The sequence below is a fragment of the Leptopilina heterotoma genome, unplaced genomic scaffold (genome assembly GCF_015476425.1).
Source record: "Leptopilina heterotoma isolate Lh14 unplaced genomic scaffold, ASM1547642v1 Lhet_34, whole genome shotgun sequence".
Lineage (NCBI taxonomy): Eukaryota > Metazoa > Arthropoda > Insecta > Hymenoptera > Figitidae > Leptopilina > Leptopilina heterotoma.
The window spans coordinates 408417-424788 of record NW_025111027.1 but is presented as its reverse complement, the minus strand read 5'-3'; the positions used below and the strand labels follow the sequence as shown (position 1 = coordinate 424788).

At 31.5% G+C, this 16372-nt stretch overlaps 1 protein-coding gene across 1 annotated transcript in view; it reads left to right on the top strand.

The window, feature by feature from the left end:
- The window catches only part of LOC122505074 (helicase SKI2W), a 243877-nt gene that overhangs the window by 197192 nt on the left and 30313 nt on the right, over positions 1–16372 (top strand). The window contains exon 8 of the mRNA XM_043616495.1: positions 4739–5610. Within this exon, the coding sequence (XP_043472430.1) occupies positions 4739–5610 (872 nt within the window). The remainder of the gene's footprint in view (positions 1–4738; positions 5611–16372) is intronic.

Here is a 16372-nt window from a genome sequence, read left to right as displayed (position 1 = left end):
ACAGAAAATGAGTACTCCTCATTCATTTGACCAAAATCACTACTACCTGAGCATGGTTCAAGCCTAGCCCTACCGAATGTGCCCAAATTCACGCTGACACAGTTTCCAACTTTTGAGAGTGAGTTCTCCTCACTCGCAACACACAAATTCCCACTATTTGAGAGTGAGTTCTCCTCACTCGACACACACAAATTCTCAACATTTACAGTCCCTACTGTTTGGATTGGGGGGGAGAAGTTGTTTTGCCCCCTCCCCTTTCGCGTTTTCCAAATATCCTCGGAACTCCACGCACCTTGGACATTGAGCAAGAACTGCTCCCTTAGCCCCACAAACCTGACACGAAACCTCAACCTGAGCTTGCTGTCTGCTAGGGCATTCTGTAGCAAAATGACCCTGTTGTTGGCAGCTAAAGCAAACCCGATAAGGACACTGGGACAGACGATGTCCTACAACCTGACAACCATTGCAAATACCCATAAAAGGAACCTGACCATTACCCTGGTTTGCTACACCGGGTTTAGGCCTACCTTGTTGGGGTAATGCACCAGCTACTTGACCGCTCGGTGCATTAGGTGGGGCCCTTGCACCCCCACTTTGCGAATAAATTATAGGGTGTGCCGGCCCCGGAGCTACCTGCATTGGCTTGGGCCACCCTTTATTTGGTTGACCCCCTGCAGCTCCCCTAGGCCGACCCTGACTCATCCCAAATGCATCCACTGCATTTTCCTTATTTTCCGTTCCTAGTCAACCTATACCAACGGCTGGCTGCCCCACGCAACGCCGAAGCAACCGCCTTAAGCATTTCTTGACCAGAGAGATCATAGCATGTAATGCAATCCTCTAGCCGCTCTAAAAATTCTTCTGGGTCCTCCTTTTCGCCCGCCGAAAATTTAATTTCCCAGTCCTTAAGCGTCTTCGTTAAGTTCAAACTAGACCCATGGTGGTGGTAATGGCCCTTTTTTGACCTATTTCCCGTTTTCCTAGAGTCCAGACTCGCCTCTGACTCAGAGTCACTGGACAACTGCCACGTTGAGAGCCTAGTTTTTCGTGAAGAACTAATTTTACGCCCTTGGGACCGTTTCCTACTTCTTCGCTTCCTAATCTCATCCCAGCTATCGCTTTCCGAGTCCATCCCTACTGGAGTTGGAAGACCTTCTGCTCGCCTCTCCCACTCTTCTGCTTCAGGAGGAGTAAGCACCCTTTTAATATCCTTATTAAAAGAAGATATTCTCTTATGGTGCTTACCCGGAAAACTATTAACAACCTCGTCGCTTAAGTCAAAATTCGATTCAGCCTGGTAAGCCCTACTCCTCTGTGAGTAATAACCCGCCGATTCTACTCTAGGGGCCTGTGGCTCCCACTGTGTCCCACTATCGGACCGATTTGTTTGTGATCGTTTAGGTATAGCCCCATTGCCCACATTTTGTTGTTGGGAAATAACCTCAGGAACCGCATTTTGTTGTTGTGAAATGACCTCAGGGCTCGCATATTGTTGATCCGAGATCACCCCAGAACCTCCACTAGGTCCCGAATTTCCCGAATTTTGGGGAAACACTACCCTATCAGAGACCGATTCAAGTGTCTGGGCCACTGCATTAACTGGGGGGTGTAACCAATTAACCTCTACGTTCCTATTTTGGGCAAAAATAGCGCCCAAATCCGGATGGAAATGCATCCTAGCATCTACCTGACTAACTCTCCAACTACTCGGTGTAATCATTGGAGAGGTGACGCCACCTACTGCCGAACTCCAAACCACATTCGTTGCGGCCCTTCCGCTCGAATTAGATGTTGTGGTCACCACAGAGTTGGCCACTGACGTCACACAAGTCGTAACGGTGCTACTGCTGGCTGAAGCTGCTTCAGCACTTTCTAATTGCTGCTCTCTCTCAAAACCCAAAAAGTAATCATCATTACTCGATAAAACCTGAGAAACTAGTTCCCCTAACAGGTTGCCCTCATATGAACTTAAATCAATGGCCGCTTCCTGTTCTGTTTCATAACCCGAGTAATCGACCCTTCTTGCCCTACGAGGTGCAAGTGCCTCGCTCAAGAAAACCCTTTGAGAATCCGCCGCATCATACATTTCCAACCATGGAACTGAAATTATTCCCGCTAAAATTTCCTTGGTCCTGAATCGTAATAAGCGTTCCCGTAGTACCTGGATTGACCCCTTTGTACTACAATTAGCCTTAACCAATTCCTGAACCACATCATTAACGGGGGTTCTTTGAATTTCCCTCCAAATGACCCTAGCTTGCCGACTTTCCAAAATTTTGAGCATATGCTTTTGATACGAATCCATAATCGACACGTTTATCCAAAAATGCGAAAATTTAATAACTAAATCCACAACAAATCCAAACAATTAATAAAATTATTTGTCAACCAATTTAAAATTTTCAACAAACACTAAAAACAAAATAATACTCAATAAAATTTCCAAACCCAAGAACAAATTTGTAAAATGTCACTTGAAACAAATCTAAATCCTCATGGATTTACCCAATTTGTTTTGACCTTTACGACCACTCGTCGTGCCAAACCCAAATTATTTATTCGCTAAATCCACAAAAAAAATTATTGTTTATCAATTAACCATTATCTGTCAAATAGAAAAAAAAAATAAATACCAATTTTCCCGACAAATAATAAAATATTAAACAACAACAATGTTTAGTGACAATTAACCAACAATTTTGGAAATTTTTACACCTAAACACAAACCCAAAATTTTATGCTATTACGAAAACCAAAAACTTGTGAAAAATTTTCAAAGTCCTGAAAATTTTATTTTTGAGAAAAATAATAAAATAAAAAAAAATTATTTTCCCCACAAATAGCATAAAATAAAATCCAAATACAAATAATACTCAAATAATACGTCACTTGAAATTCAGATTAAAATAATAAAAATTTCCATTAATTAAAATTTTTGTTCAAAATTAAAACCACAATATAGCTGCCACTGACGCTCAAAATTTTCCTACGGCCCAAAATCGCCGTCCTGTAAAATTTTTCCCGCGTTTATTGGCAACCTCGTCCCTGGATAAAATTTTCCAGAATTTTGTAAAAATTATTTTAACCCAAATAATACACACAAAACAAAAATATTTCAACAAATTGACACCAAAACGTGACAAAACCCAAAAATATTCACGAGAATTACTTGTTTAAAATTAATTCAACCTTAATTAATTGAAAATGGCCGAGAAACAATTTAGAAAATTAACTTTTCTTTCCGACGCAATAGTATTGACCACACAATACTTAATCGGCGTCGTTTGCCATGTGCTCGGTGCACTTGCACCCAACCATTGCTTTTTCGAAAAATTTTGTCAATTTTCCCAAGTTTCCCAAATTTTTATTTTCCCAAAAATATTTTTCCAAGTAAAAATAAAAGTCAATTTATCCAATTGCCGCAAAATAAATCAATTACTCGCGAACAATTTCGAGAAAAATCCACAAAGGTTCAACTTTTTGAACCAACAGCCAAAGTATTGACCTCACAATACCAAACCAACACGACAAACACTATGTCAATACTTTTACGGACAAAAAATAATCCGTTCGATTTTTCCCAAAAAAAATTATTAATTAAATTCGCGTCACTTGCCCGAATAATTTACCATCAATAAATTCACTGCCAAAAATTTCGACTTACTACACTGAAATTCCCGAAAAATTAGCCTCACAGAAAAACAATTGTCCCAACTTCGACATTTTTCATACCTTTGCTTTTCGCGCCTATTCAAAATGTCCGCCCATATTTAAGAGCACATGTTTTCAGACAATTTTTAAAACCAAATTTCATTACTTAAAATAATCCCGAATATGGCCAATTTGACCATCACTCAAACCCAAAAAATTCTGTGTCCAAACACAAACCTCTTAGCCTCCAAAATTATTATTTAAAAAACCATAAAACACAAATATTAACCATGTCGCCTTATCTCTCAGTCCAACGCTTTGCCCCACGTTGGGCGCAAAATTTGTGACAGATATTATTTTAAATGCATTAAAATTGCATCAACTGCACAATATAATATTTAATAAACAAAGGGGAGATTCCGCTTCGAACCCAAACCGATTGATGCGATAACGGCGAGACAAAATGCCAGGCTTTCAAAATGAAACATGGACTTACCAAAAATGATAAACTCAACAGCAACAATTTGAACACAACACAAACAATTTATCAATAATAAAAATTGGACACGAATTTAATCAATGCTTAAATTTATTGGTCACTAAACTACACTCAAACTTGTTACTTAGAATTAAGGCAAAGATAATGGATTGACTCGATTATTAATTGACAGATTGGAAACGAACTCTCTTTCAAAGCAATTAATCACGTAATGATAATGATGCCGGCCGGCTTCCTCTCGCGACGCTCCCTCGAAGATCCAGTGGACGAACTCCTAAACCGCTTCACCCATTGGACGCTGGAAACACCGCACAAAACGAAACCAAAAACCTCCGCCCCAATCACGAAAGCCCCGCGAATATTTAAATGTCAAAAATAACCCAAATAACCAAAAAGGAAATTATAACGAAATGCTTCGTTACACTTTATGTATTTACCGCAACCCTAAGTGGGACTCAGGTAATTCATTTACCTGGTTTCCCTTTCCACACAATTTTCCTTTAAGATTCATTTCTAACATTGATATTAATAATTATCGTTGTATTCCAACAATTATTTTAATCATTTTTTTGTTTTTTATGAATTCAGATGCTCTTTGCTACTGAAACATTTGCCATGGGTGTCAACATGCCTGCTAGAACTGTTGTTTTTGATGCTGTCAGAAAATATGATGGTTCTAAGTTTCGGGCTCTACATCCAACGGAGTATATTCAAATGGCTGGAAGGGCTGGACGAAGAGGTCATGATACTACGGGAACTGTCATGCTACTATGCAAAGCAGATGTTCCTAATTTCATTGACTTGCAAGCAATGATGTGTGGCGAACCGCAAAGTTTGGAGTCTCAGTTTAAAATTACATACTCAATGGTTTTACATTTGAGAAGACTCAGCGAAACGGTTTCAGTAAAAGATATGATGCGCAGATCTTTTAAAGAAGCAAGTTCGTTAATAAGAGAAAAACAAGTGAAAGCCAATTTGCAAGTGATTGAAGAAACATTAGCAAAAACCCCGACACTATCCCCGAATCAAGAAAAGTTAGCAGAGTTTTATGAAACTGCTATGGAGTATTTGCGAATTTGGAAGAAACTTAGACCAGAGATGCTTTCTGCAAAAAGAGCATCCAAGAACCTTTCAGAAGGTCGTGTTTTGCTTATATCTTACAAAAATCACTATAATAAACTCGCTCTCTTGCTTGACAAGAGAAAACAGAATGAGAATATTTTATACAAAATATTAATTCTTACAAGTGAAAAGGAGATGTGCGAAGAGGAGAAACCTGATAACTGGTATAGAATAATAGCTCTCACGAAAAAACAATTATACTCAACAGCCCAAGTGCCTGCACATGAAGTTCTCTTGATAGACGAGTCTAGTATTTTGGAAATAACTAATTGCACAATTAAAACAGACTTTCGCTGTGTGATAGCTGATTGGGAAAAACGTCAAATTCCAAGATTCAAGTAAGTTAACAAGTTTCTTCTTGGAAGAAATTACTTTTCATTAGTGATACAATCCAGATATTAGCACCGTTTTTCCCAGGAAGTTATTAGAGATAAGTTCGAAAGTTATCTTTGTTAACTTCCCTGTACCCCTAAATGTCCTACGTTTTAAACTTTCCAATATTAACTTCCAGGAAGTTATCCTTCTAAATTTTCTGAAAAAATTTAAAGAAAACTTTGTGAAATTCTAGAATGCAAATTAAAAAAAGTTTAACTGATAATTTTCTAAAAAACTATCTCCGAAAATTCCCAGGTAGCAAGTGACAAATACAGTACCGTCCGCAATTGTCAGTCCACCCATTTTTAAAGGAATGACAAAAATTTTTTAACATAAAATTAATGAAAACTAAAATTTTTTTTGGTTTATATTTTGAAAGACGATAAAATTTTGAAAAAAATAAGACCTTACAGAAGTCATTTGGCCAAAATTTGTAGAAGATATTCCTAAAAATCGTCATTTTCAATGTTTTACAAAAATTTAAATAACTTCTAAAATAATGAACGCTTTTTAACAATCTCAGGCTTATTTTAAAGGTCTTTTTCTACGGAATAAGAATTACTTATAGGCATTAACCTGTCATTTTTAACTTGGAATAAGCATGACGTCAAAATTGGACAAAAAAATTGGAAAAATTTGAAATCAATTTTTTGTACTAAAAACTATTCTAGAACATATATAAAACATGATATGGTGTAGATTTTTCAAGAAAATTTAATAAAAATATATTTTTGAATTTCAAAAATTATTTTTCTTTTAATAATATTATTTCAAATTTTTTGAATTCTTTTGTCCAACTTTGACGTCATGCTTATTCTAAGTTAAAAATGACAGGTTAATGCCTATAAGTAATTCTTATTCTGTAGAAAATGGTCTTTAAAATAAGCCTAAGATTATTAAAAAGCGTTCATTATTTTAGAAGTTATTCAAATTTTTGTAAAACATTGAAAATGACGATTTTTAAGAATATCTTCTACAAATTTTGGCCAAATGACTTCTGTAAGGTCTTATTCTTTTCAAAATTTTATCGTCTTTCAAAATATAAACCAAAAAAAATTTTACTTTTCATGAATTTTATGTTAAAAAAATGTTGTCATTCCTTTGAAAATGGGTGGACCGACAATTTCGGACGGTACTGTATTTAATTATATAATATCAAATAAATTATTTAATACACAATTTTTATTTAGTATTTAATTTTTATTTAACATAATTATAACAAAGTTATAATACAAATGTTATTAATTGTTGACGTCTTAGCAGACGTTAACTATTATTATCATTTCAGATTATATTAGGAAGGCCCTGTTCAGGGGACGTATACTTACACTCTGTGCGAGACAAGTCGTACGCGAGAGATGTATATCTCGCCATCTAGCAAGGAATTGGAAAACTAATAGAAGTTTCTCTTATAATTCTCTAACTCCCTGGTAGACGTCGAGAAATACCTCTCTCGCGCACGACTTATCTCGCACAGAGTATAATTATCAGTCGTCTCCTAAACAGGCCCTTCACAACATTATCTTAAATGATAATGTCAATGGTTAACGTCTGCTACAACGTTAACATTTTTTTTTATTATCCACTGATCACTGATATTTCCTTACTCTAAATCTTTCAAGGAATATAAGACAAAAAGTCCAATCCAAAATATCCAAGAAAAAAATCCAAAGTACAAAAAGTCTAAAGTGAAAATGTCCAGAGTAAAGAAATCCAAAATAAATAGTAAAAAAATCTATGGGCAATTCCACGTGAGATTTATGTTGACCTCTTAAAATCGTCCAAAAATGTTTTTTTTCTATTCTGTATCGAAAAAACAGATACGTATTTTTTTATTTTTGTTTAATTGTTCTAATTTTCCAGTTTAGGAAAAAGTTGTCAAAGAATGAAAGTCTTAGTCTTCTTTTGACTTTTAAGAAATGCAAACAAAAAGTCCCGAAATGAGCCTGATGTGTTAAATGAGTTTTAAAACATTTTCAAAAATCACTTGCAAGCATCACAGTGGGATTTTTTTACAATTACCTTTTTAAAACTGTCTACACTCTACAGCGTATAATTTTTAATCTATTTGAGTGTTCTTTGTTTTAAATTAAAGGGTCTACGCTGTAGACAGTTTTAAAAAGTTAATTGTAAAAAAAATCCCACTTCGATGCTTGCAAGTGATTTTTGAAAATGTTTTAAAACTCATTTAATCCATCAGGCCCATTTCGGGACTATTTGAAAAATCTTCTCTATACTATAAGGTATAAATAAATTTAAAAGGGCTTAGGGGGTTAAGTGTGCAAAAACTGGCCCCGCATCTATTTTTCTCAAATTTAGCCCATATATTACTATCCATATGACTATAACTTTCTGCAATTTTGAACTCAAAATTCGCTTTTTTGGGGGAATTATGGAGGGGGAAAGCGAAATCAAAAAACTTATTTTTCTCGAAAACTACTGAACCGATTTTAATGAAATTTTAAGAGGTTGTAAATATAAATAAGACGATTTTAGAAAAAAAAATCAAAATTTTTTTAGGGTTTTTTTTAAGGGACTACTTTCTCTTTTCTTGTAAAAAGTACCTTATAATGTCCCTTTTAACATATATTTTTTCCAAATTTTTTAAAAATATAGTTTTTGAGTAAAATGTCAAAAACCATGGTCATGCTATTTGTCACGTATACGGTAATGCACATATATACATATGGGCAATTTCATGTGATAGGGTATAGCCAAATAAGTATGGAAAAAGTGACCCGAATATATTTTTCCCATTTATTCCTACCCACTTAAAAATAACTTTTTGAAATTTTTAACTCAAAATTTTGAGTTTTTTGGAACTTATGGAGGGGAAACAATCGAAAAACGCATTTTTCTCAAAAACTACTGTATGCATTTTAATCAGCTGTGGATATGTTGAAAATTCAATTAAAGAGATTCCAAAAAAAAATTCAAATTTTTTTTTTTTAAATTTTCTTAATAAAAAAATTTTGCCCGACATGATTTCAGGATGTGTCACGGTAAATAACTCAAAAACCATACCCGGTACATTTTTATGTTGTATGTAAATGGTTAATTTTAAAAAACCTGTCAAATATTTTTGCAACTTATTACTAATGGGTTATTGAGGTTGCTAAATACAAATCTAAAGTTGATATCTATTCTATATTAATAAAATCAGACTTCTGTCTGTACAATGCTCCAAGCTTGAAAATTTTTATATATTTTTTCGTTTTGAGACATGAGAATTCGAAAAATGTAAAAAAAAAATTTCTGTCTGTCTGTCTGTCCTTCTGTCTGTCTGTCTGTCTGTATGCAAAACTTTGTTCGCGCATCACTTCAAAACGGTTTAACCGATTAAAGTGAAACTTGGCAGTCTATTAGGTATTAACGTAACTTAAAATCATAGCCTTATCCGATTAAAAAATATTAACTTAAACGAAAGTTACGATATTTTTTCAAAAAATTCGAAAAATCAAAAAAATGAAAAATTTTTATTTTTTTTATAAAATGGATGAAAAACTATCCTTAGCTAACTTTTTAGATAAATACAACCCATTTCTATACTAAAATTTCAAAAAAAGACGTATTTTGAATTTTTTTTCGATTTTTCTGATCAAATTTTTTCTACAAAAATGATGATTTTTGATTTTTAAACAAGCTTTTTATGGAAAGTTATTAAACTTTTTTTATTTAAAGACCAGTATTTAAAGCAAGAAATTTGCCTCATTGGACCAAAAAAATTGTTTCAATATTCAGTTTTTGAAATCAAGAAAGTTATACAGAAGTTAACAAAAAAATGTTCATATAAATTAAATGTATCACTGCTACTCAAAGGGTTAAATATTAATTAATTCTTGCATTAAGTTGGTATTGATATTTTCTAATTAATTAATTAATTTGTTTTCTTGGTAATTTTAATTTCAATTTTATCATAAAAATAGAAAAAAATAGGAATTTTAAATATAAAATTTAAAAGTTTAAATATTTTTACCCATAAAAATTGAAAATATTAATATCTAATTTTTTTGATTTTACCTACTTATTACTTCTAAATAAGATGTTTTTTGTTTTTACAAATTATGATCCAAGATAATTTAGTAATACTGAAATAAAAATGTTTCATATTTTTTATCGAATTTAATTAACAAGAATTTTTTTTAGTTTTACAAAGCTCCTGGAGAATAATCCCGAGTAGAAATTTTGACAGGGGCCTGGCCGGGTCCAGACCGGGGTGAAACAGGGAACCCGCCCAGCGCCATGACGAAAAGCCCGATTGGACGAGCTACCAGGCCGGGGCCCGGTCGGGTTCCCGGTTTCATGCGGGGTCAGAGCCCTTTTAGGGCAATTTCTGCACGGGATTTAAAAACTTGCCAAAAACAACCAATAGTGGTCACCTCCAAGTGGAGCTTCTCGGAAAAAAGATAATAAATGGTTTTTTATAAGCTCCAAATGCGAAATTCTAAGACTGCAAAACGGGCCCGTCAGCACTGAAAAAATTACATTCTAATTTTAAGAAAAACTTCTTAAATATGCGCCAAGAATATTCCCCACTTAAATTAAGTAGGAAATATTCTTACAATACTAATTTTCTTCTTATTGTAAGAATATTTCCCACATAATCTAAGTGGGGAATATAAGAATATTAAGATTTTAATATTAAGATTTTCTTAAAATTAAAATGTAATTTTTTCAGTGAATGTCTGCAGAAAACTGGCAAAAACTACTGGGCCTATTAGCCTGGCCATTTTTGTAAAATTATTTAATATCAATAAGTGCCGAGCTGAAAAAGTTTCCTTTTCATCTAAAAAAACAAATACAAAAATAATAAAGTGAATGTGTGAATAATTAATGGACCCAAAAACTGATTGAATGTGAAAAAAGAGATTTTATTAATTTTTTGCAGTAATTTTCAATGTTTCTTTAAAGAAAATGGTTTTTTTCTGTGTAGCTATACCAAAATATAATATATATTATTATTATATATAAGAGACTTCTTTTCCTAAAATTTTTTTTTTAAATTCAAAAATTGTTGAAGATACGCCATTTTCAATTGTAATATTAATTTTATAAAATTTTGAATATCTTGGAATATTGTTTGTGGATTCTTATGAACTTTACATATTTTTCAGGTAAAAATTTGTAATTTAAAATAAAAATAAAGTTAAAAAAAATTAATTTTTAAATAAAAAATTTTAGGTATATCTCCGGCTGCTACTCTTGATAAAATTGATTTTCAATCGATTTTCTTCAAATTTTGAGAAAATGTTTCTTTGTAAATATTTAAATATTTCAAAACTCTTTGCCATGTCAAAAAACGAGATATTGTGGTTGACATTTTTTATTTTTAACATAATCGCATGTAAAAGTTAAAGTTTGAACTTGAATATCTTAAAATTTAGCATCGCAAAAAGGGTTTTGAAATTTTTACCACATTTAGAGGGCACCCGAAGAGATATTTTCTCAAAATTTAAAGAAATTCTATGAAAAAACAATTTTTTCAAGAGTAGCAGCCGGAGGATTCGAATTTTTTTTAGTATCGACAAAGATTTTTTATGGTAAAAAGCACCGAAAATTTCTGTAGAGCCTTAAAAATTTCCAAAATTGATTAAGAAATTGTCGTTTATCATCAATTTTTAAAAAATTTAGGAACCGTTTGTACCACAGGCCGACAGTATTTACTAAACAAAAATCAAACAATATTTTTCCGAAGGTTTTCAACGTGATAATTCCGAATCCAGCATCATAATAGACCCTGCACGTCAGGTTTTCGAGGTATTTTAACTTAAAAGTGCAAAAGACCAGTTTTTTAACATCCAAAGATAATTGTTTTGACAAAAGTTCAATATTGCATCTGAAGACGCTACTTTTCTTCTTTAAAATACATTTTGAAAATTTGAAATATTTTCATTTTCCTCTGAGTAATCGTTCATTCTGTTTACTGAGTTTGGCAAATTCTTTGAAAACTGAGTAAAAACAGACAAAACTTCGATAATGAAGAAGAATATTACTACAAACCAGAATATAAATTTCAAATACTTCTGCGTATTTTCGGTTAAATGCGAATACGATGTCAAATTTACCAAATCTTCTGCCATATACGATCCGCTATTTTGAAAATCTGACATAGAATTCGTATCCAGTTATACCGAAAATCTGCAGAACCATTTGAAATTTAGATGTTTGTAGTTAAATTCTTCTATATTATCGAAGTTTTGTCTATTTCTACTCAATTTTTGTAGAATTTGCGCAACTCACTAACAAATGAAGATTTTTTAAATATTCGAAATGAAAAAATCGAAAAACTGAGTTTATTCAAAATTTCATGTACCGATTTTTTCTTTTTTGTCTTAAAATTATTGTATGGCTTTACCGAAACGATACTAAAAAAATGGGATGGGCAAGAACTTTTGGCTTTTTATTCGAAGCTCACCTTGTTGCTGCGCTAGTCTTTTTTTGCAAAAACTTCAATATCTCCTGAACCAGATGAGTCTTCATCAATTTTGTTTTATTAAATTAAACGTGAATTCATAAGGATTCCAAATATGTTAATAACATTTTTCTTAGAGAGGAGTAAATAATGACAAAATTTTTTTTTTTTAATTTTTTTATTTACATTATTTTTATTTCAAAGTACACATTTTTACCTGAAAAATGTGTAAACTTCATAAAAATCCATAAACAATAGTCCGAGATATTCAAAACTTTATGAAATTAATATTAAAATTAAAAATGTCAATAAAATCTCTTTTTCTATAATATTATTAAGTTTTTGGGTCTATTAATTATTTATAGATCAACTTAAGTATTTTCATCTTTGTTTCTTTAGGTAAAAAGGAAACTTTTTCTACCCGGCGCTCAATGATATCACCAGATTAAAAAACATCTTAACAAATTGCGGCCAGGCTAAGGTACACCTAAAAGTGCTTGAAGACCACCGTGAGTTAGAGTAAGCCCGGCTGAAAATCCTTGCTGAAGATGATACGTACTTGTAGAAAAATATAAAGTAACTTTTACTACTTTTATAGTAAAAAATTTCCGGTAAGCATTTCTGGTAATTTCAAATACTTTTGGAGTAAATTCTGCCACGTTCGAAGTACATATTTGTTATAATTACCCTTCTGAAAAAGAGCGACTGTAAATACGAGCGTAAATATGACTGTGAATACGACCTTAGACTGTAAATACGGGCCTTAGAAGGGTAGTGTAATTGAAACAGCAAATACAGCCGTATTTATGCCCGTATTTAGGGTCGTATTTACGGTCATATATGAATACCATTTTTTTAAAAAAAATATATATATACCCCCACAGCACCGAAACTTTCCTAAAAATTTATTGAATTTTTACTTATAATATTCGGCATATTTAACTGAAATGTTTAGTGAAAATTGTTCTTTACACAACTTTCAATAAACATTGCAATTACATATTCCGAACATTGCAAGTAAATATTTAATAAATTTTTAGGAAATTTTCGGTGCTGTGGGGGTATATATATATATATATATATATATATATATATATATATTAGCCTGGCCGCAATTTGTTAAGATGTTTTTTAATCTGGTGATATCATTGAGCGCCGGGTAGAAAAAGTTTCCTTTTTACCTAAAGAAACAAAGATGAAAATACTTAAGTTGATCTATAAATAATTAATAGACCCAAAAACTTAATAATATTATAGAAAAAGAGATTTTATTGACATTTTTAATTTTAATATTAATTTCATAAAGTTTTGAATATCTCGGACTATTGTTTATGGATTTTTATGAAGTTTACACATTTTTCAGGTAAAAATGTGTACTTTGAAATAAAAATAATGTAAATAAAAAAATTAAAAAAAAAAAATTTTGTCATTATTTACTCCTCTCTAAGAAAAATGTTATTAACATATTTGGAATCCTTATGAATTCACGTTTAATTTAATAAAACAAAATTGATGAAGACTCATCTGGTTCAGGAGATATTGAAGTTTTTGCAAAAAAAGACTAGCGCAGCAACAAGGTGAGCTTCGAATAAAAAGCCAAAAGTTCTTGCCCATCCCATTTTTTTAGTATCGTTTCGGTAAAGCCATACAATAATTTTAAGACAAAAAAGAAAAAATCGGTACATGAAATTTTGAATAAACTCAGTTTTTCGATTTTTTCATTTCGAATATTTAAAAAATCTTCATTTGTTAGTGAGTTGCGCAAATTCTACAAAAATTGAGTAGAAATAGACAAAACTTCGATAATATAGAAGAATTTAACTACAAACATCTAAATTTCAAATGGTTCTGCAGATTTTCGGTATAACTGGATACGAATTCTATGTCAGATTTTCAAAATAGCGGATCGTATATGGCAGAAGATTTGGTAAATTTGACATCGTATTCGCATTTAACCGAAAATACGCAGAAGTATTTGAAATTTATATTCTGGTTTGTAGTAATATTCTTCTTCATTATCGAAGTTTTGTCTGTTTTTACTCAGTTTTCAAAGAATTTGCCAAACTCAGTAAACAGAATGAACGATTACTCAGAGGAAAATGAAAATATTTCAAATTTTCAAAATGTATTTTAAAGAAGAAAAGTAGCGTCTTCAGATGCAATATTGAACTTTTGTCAAAACAATTATCTTTGGATGTTAAAAAACTGGTCTTTTGCACTTTTAAGTTAAAATACCTCGAAAACCTGACGTGCAGGGTCTATTATGATGCTGGATTCGGAATTATCACGTTGAAAACCTTCGGAAAAATATTGTTTGATTTTTGTTTAGTAAATACTGTCGGCCTGTGGTACAAACGGTTCCTAAATTTTTTAAAAATTGATGATAAACGACAATTTCTTAATCAATTTTGGAAATTTTTAAGGCTCTACAGAAATTTTCGGTGCTTTTTACCATAAAAAATCTTTGTCGATACTAAAAAAAATTCGAATCCTCCGGCTGCTACTCTTGAAAAAATTGTTTTTTCATAGAATTTCTTTAAATTTTGAGAAAATATCTCTTCGGGTGCCCTCTAAATGTGGTAAAAATTTCAAAACCCTTTTTGCGATGCTAAATTTTAAGATATTCAAGTTCAAACTTTAACTTTTACATGCGATTATGTTAAAAATAAAAAATGTCAACCACAATATCTCGTTTTTTGACATGGCAAAGAGTTTTGAAATATTTAAATATTTACAAAGAAACATTTTCTCAAAATTTGAAGAAAATCGATTGAAAATCAATTTTATCAAGAGTAGCAGCCGGAGATATACCTAAAATTTTTTATTTAAAAATTAATTTTTTTTAACTTTATTTTTATTTTAAATTACAAATTTTTACCTGAAAAATATGTAAAGTTCATAAGAATCCACAAACAATATTCCAAGATATTCAAAATTTTATAAAATTAATATTACAATTGAAAATGGCGTATCTTCAACAATTTTTGAATTTAAAAAAAAAATTTTAGGAAAAGAAGTCTCTTATATATAATAATAATATATATTATATTTTGGTATAGCTACACAGAAAAAAACCATTTTCTTTAAAGAAACATTGAAAATTACTGCAAAAAATTAATAAAATCTCTTTTTTCACATTCAATCAGTTTTTGGGTCCATTAATTATTCACACATTCACTTTATTATTTTTGTATTTGTTTTTTTAGATGAAAAGGAAACTTTTTCAGCTCGGCACTTATTGATATTAAATAATTTTACAAAAATGGCCAGGCTAGTGTACCTAAAATGAGTCAAAATTGTACTAACGCAGTTTTATCTGGAATCGTCTCAAGATTCCAAATTTTCATTTCCGAAAATCGTAGCTGATTCTTTTTTCGAAAAAAACATATAATATGGGCAAGTCCACGTGAGATTTTAGTCGACCTCTTAAAAAGAGTGTGCAAGCATCACAGTGGGATTTTTTTTACAATTTACTTTTTAAAACTGTCTACAGGGTAGACCCTTTAATTTAAAACAAAGAACACTCAAATATATTAAAAATTATACGCTGTAGACTGTTTTAAAATGTTAATTGTAAAAAAAATCCCACTGTGATGCTTGCAAGTGATTCTTGAAAATGTTTTAAAACTCATTTAATACTCAGGCCCATTTCGGGACTTTTTGGAAAATCTCCTCTATATTATAAGGTATAAATACATTTAAAAATAATTTTAAAAAATCCGACCCAAAGTTAAAAAAATTTGTTATTAATAAAAAATTAAAAAAAAAATTTTTGTTTATATTTCTTAAAAGTCGAAAGAAAACTAAAAGTTTCATTCTTTGACAACATTTTCCTAAACTCAATATTTTCGGACTAATAAGCTACTGAATATAGGTCTACAATTACAAGTCCAAAATTTCGAAAATTTATAACTCGAAAATTTGGACAATTAAACAAAAATAAAAAAAACGTATCTGTTTTTTTTCGACACAGAATAGAAAAAAATATTTTTGGCCGATTTTAAGAGGTCGACCAAAATCTCACGTGGAATTGCACATACCCAGATAGCAAACGTGCCTGGCACGTCACAGGCACGATGGGCGGCGGACCGCGTGCCGGCTATTACGCACCGTTCTTGCCGTTCATTATTTTCAAGACCAAGTGTGCCTGCAATATGCCGGAATGTTTTCAACACTCTATAATTTGCTATTTATTAATTATTTTTTTTTGTTATTTAGTAATTACATTTAATATATTTTAAATATTATAACTTAAAATAATTATTAACAGAATTAATAGTTACATTGTTCCTTTTGAATTAATGTTGAATTAT